Source organism: Acanthamoeba castellanii, assembly GCF_000313135.1.
Source record: "Acanthamoeba castellanii str. Neff unplaced genomic scaffold scf7180000084752, whole genome shotgun sequence".
Taxonomy (NCBI): domain Eukaryota; phylum Discosea; order Longamoebia; family Acanthamoebidae; genus Acanthamoeba; species Acanthamoeba castellanii.
In genome coordinates this window covers 88,735-89,510 of record NW_004457657.1, presented here as the reverse complement: position 1 = coordinate 89,510, position 776 = coordinate 88,735, and the positions used below count along the sequence as shown (strand labels likewise).

The 776-nt window shown below is 68.2% G+C and overlaps 1 protein-coding gene across 1 annotated transcript; it reads right to left on the bottom strand.

The window, feature by feature from the left end:
• Positions 1-24: 24 nt before the first annotated feature.
• Positions 25-729, bottom strand: ACA1_197080 (uncharacterized protein; the record flags this gene model as incomplete). Its single annotated transcript, XM_004353249.1, has 1 exon — positions 25-729. A coding segment is annotated over one exon (705 nt), but the record flags the coding sequence as incomplete, so codon positions are not given.
• Positions 730-776: the final 47 nt, after the last annotated feature.

Genomic DNA, 776 nt, shown 5'->3' with positions numbered 1-776 from the left:
GATGCGCGCGGCGTGTGATGCGACCAGGGCCTGCATGTGCTCGACGTTGTCGACCACGAACGATTGGATGCCCTCGTCGTCCTGGTCGACCAGGCGCGTGGTCTGCGGGTGGATCTCGTTGGGCACCAGGTGGAGGCGCGACGGCCGGCGCACGAGGTGGGCAAAGGCCGGGGTGAGCTCGTAGCAGTTCTCGAAGAGGGCCTTGCGGCAGAACACGTAGAAGCCCAGGCGCGCGCGCGACATGCCGACGATCAGGCGCCGCACGTCGCGGATGTGGCCCACGGCCTTGGTGCGCACCATCGACAGCAGCACGTAGTCGTTCTGCTGGCCCTGGAACCGATCCAGGGTCGAGATCTTGTGCGGCAGGCCGAACATCGGGTGGTTGGCGCACCGGCGGCGGAACACGTCGCGCAGGAGGTTCTTCTGGCCGTTGTAGGAGGTGATGACCGAGATCGAGTGGGCCGGGTAGCCCAGCAGGCGCATGTACTGGTAGGTGGCGCACACGAACTCGGCCTCGCCCAGGTTCTGGTAAAAGTAGGGCGACGGCTCGTACTCGCCGCGGCCGTGGAAGTCGCCGACGTCGATCAGTTGGTAGTCGTAGCGCAGGCCGGCGTTGGCGGCGCGGAACTCGGGCCGGGCGGAGACCTGCGGCAGGTCCTGCAGGCCGGCATAGCGCCAGTTGAACAGTCGGGCGAGCGACGGCCGGGCGCGGCCCTGCGCGTCGAGCATCACCGTCGGCACCCCGAGCCGCACGAACCGCGCAAACAGCGACTGGT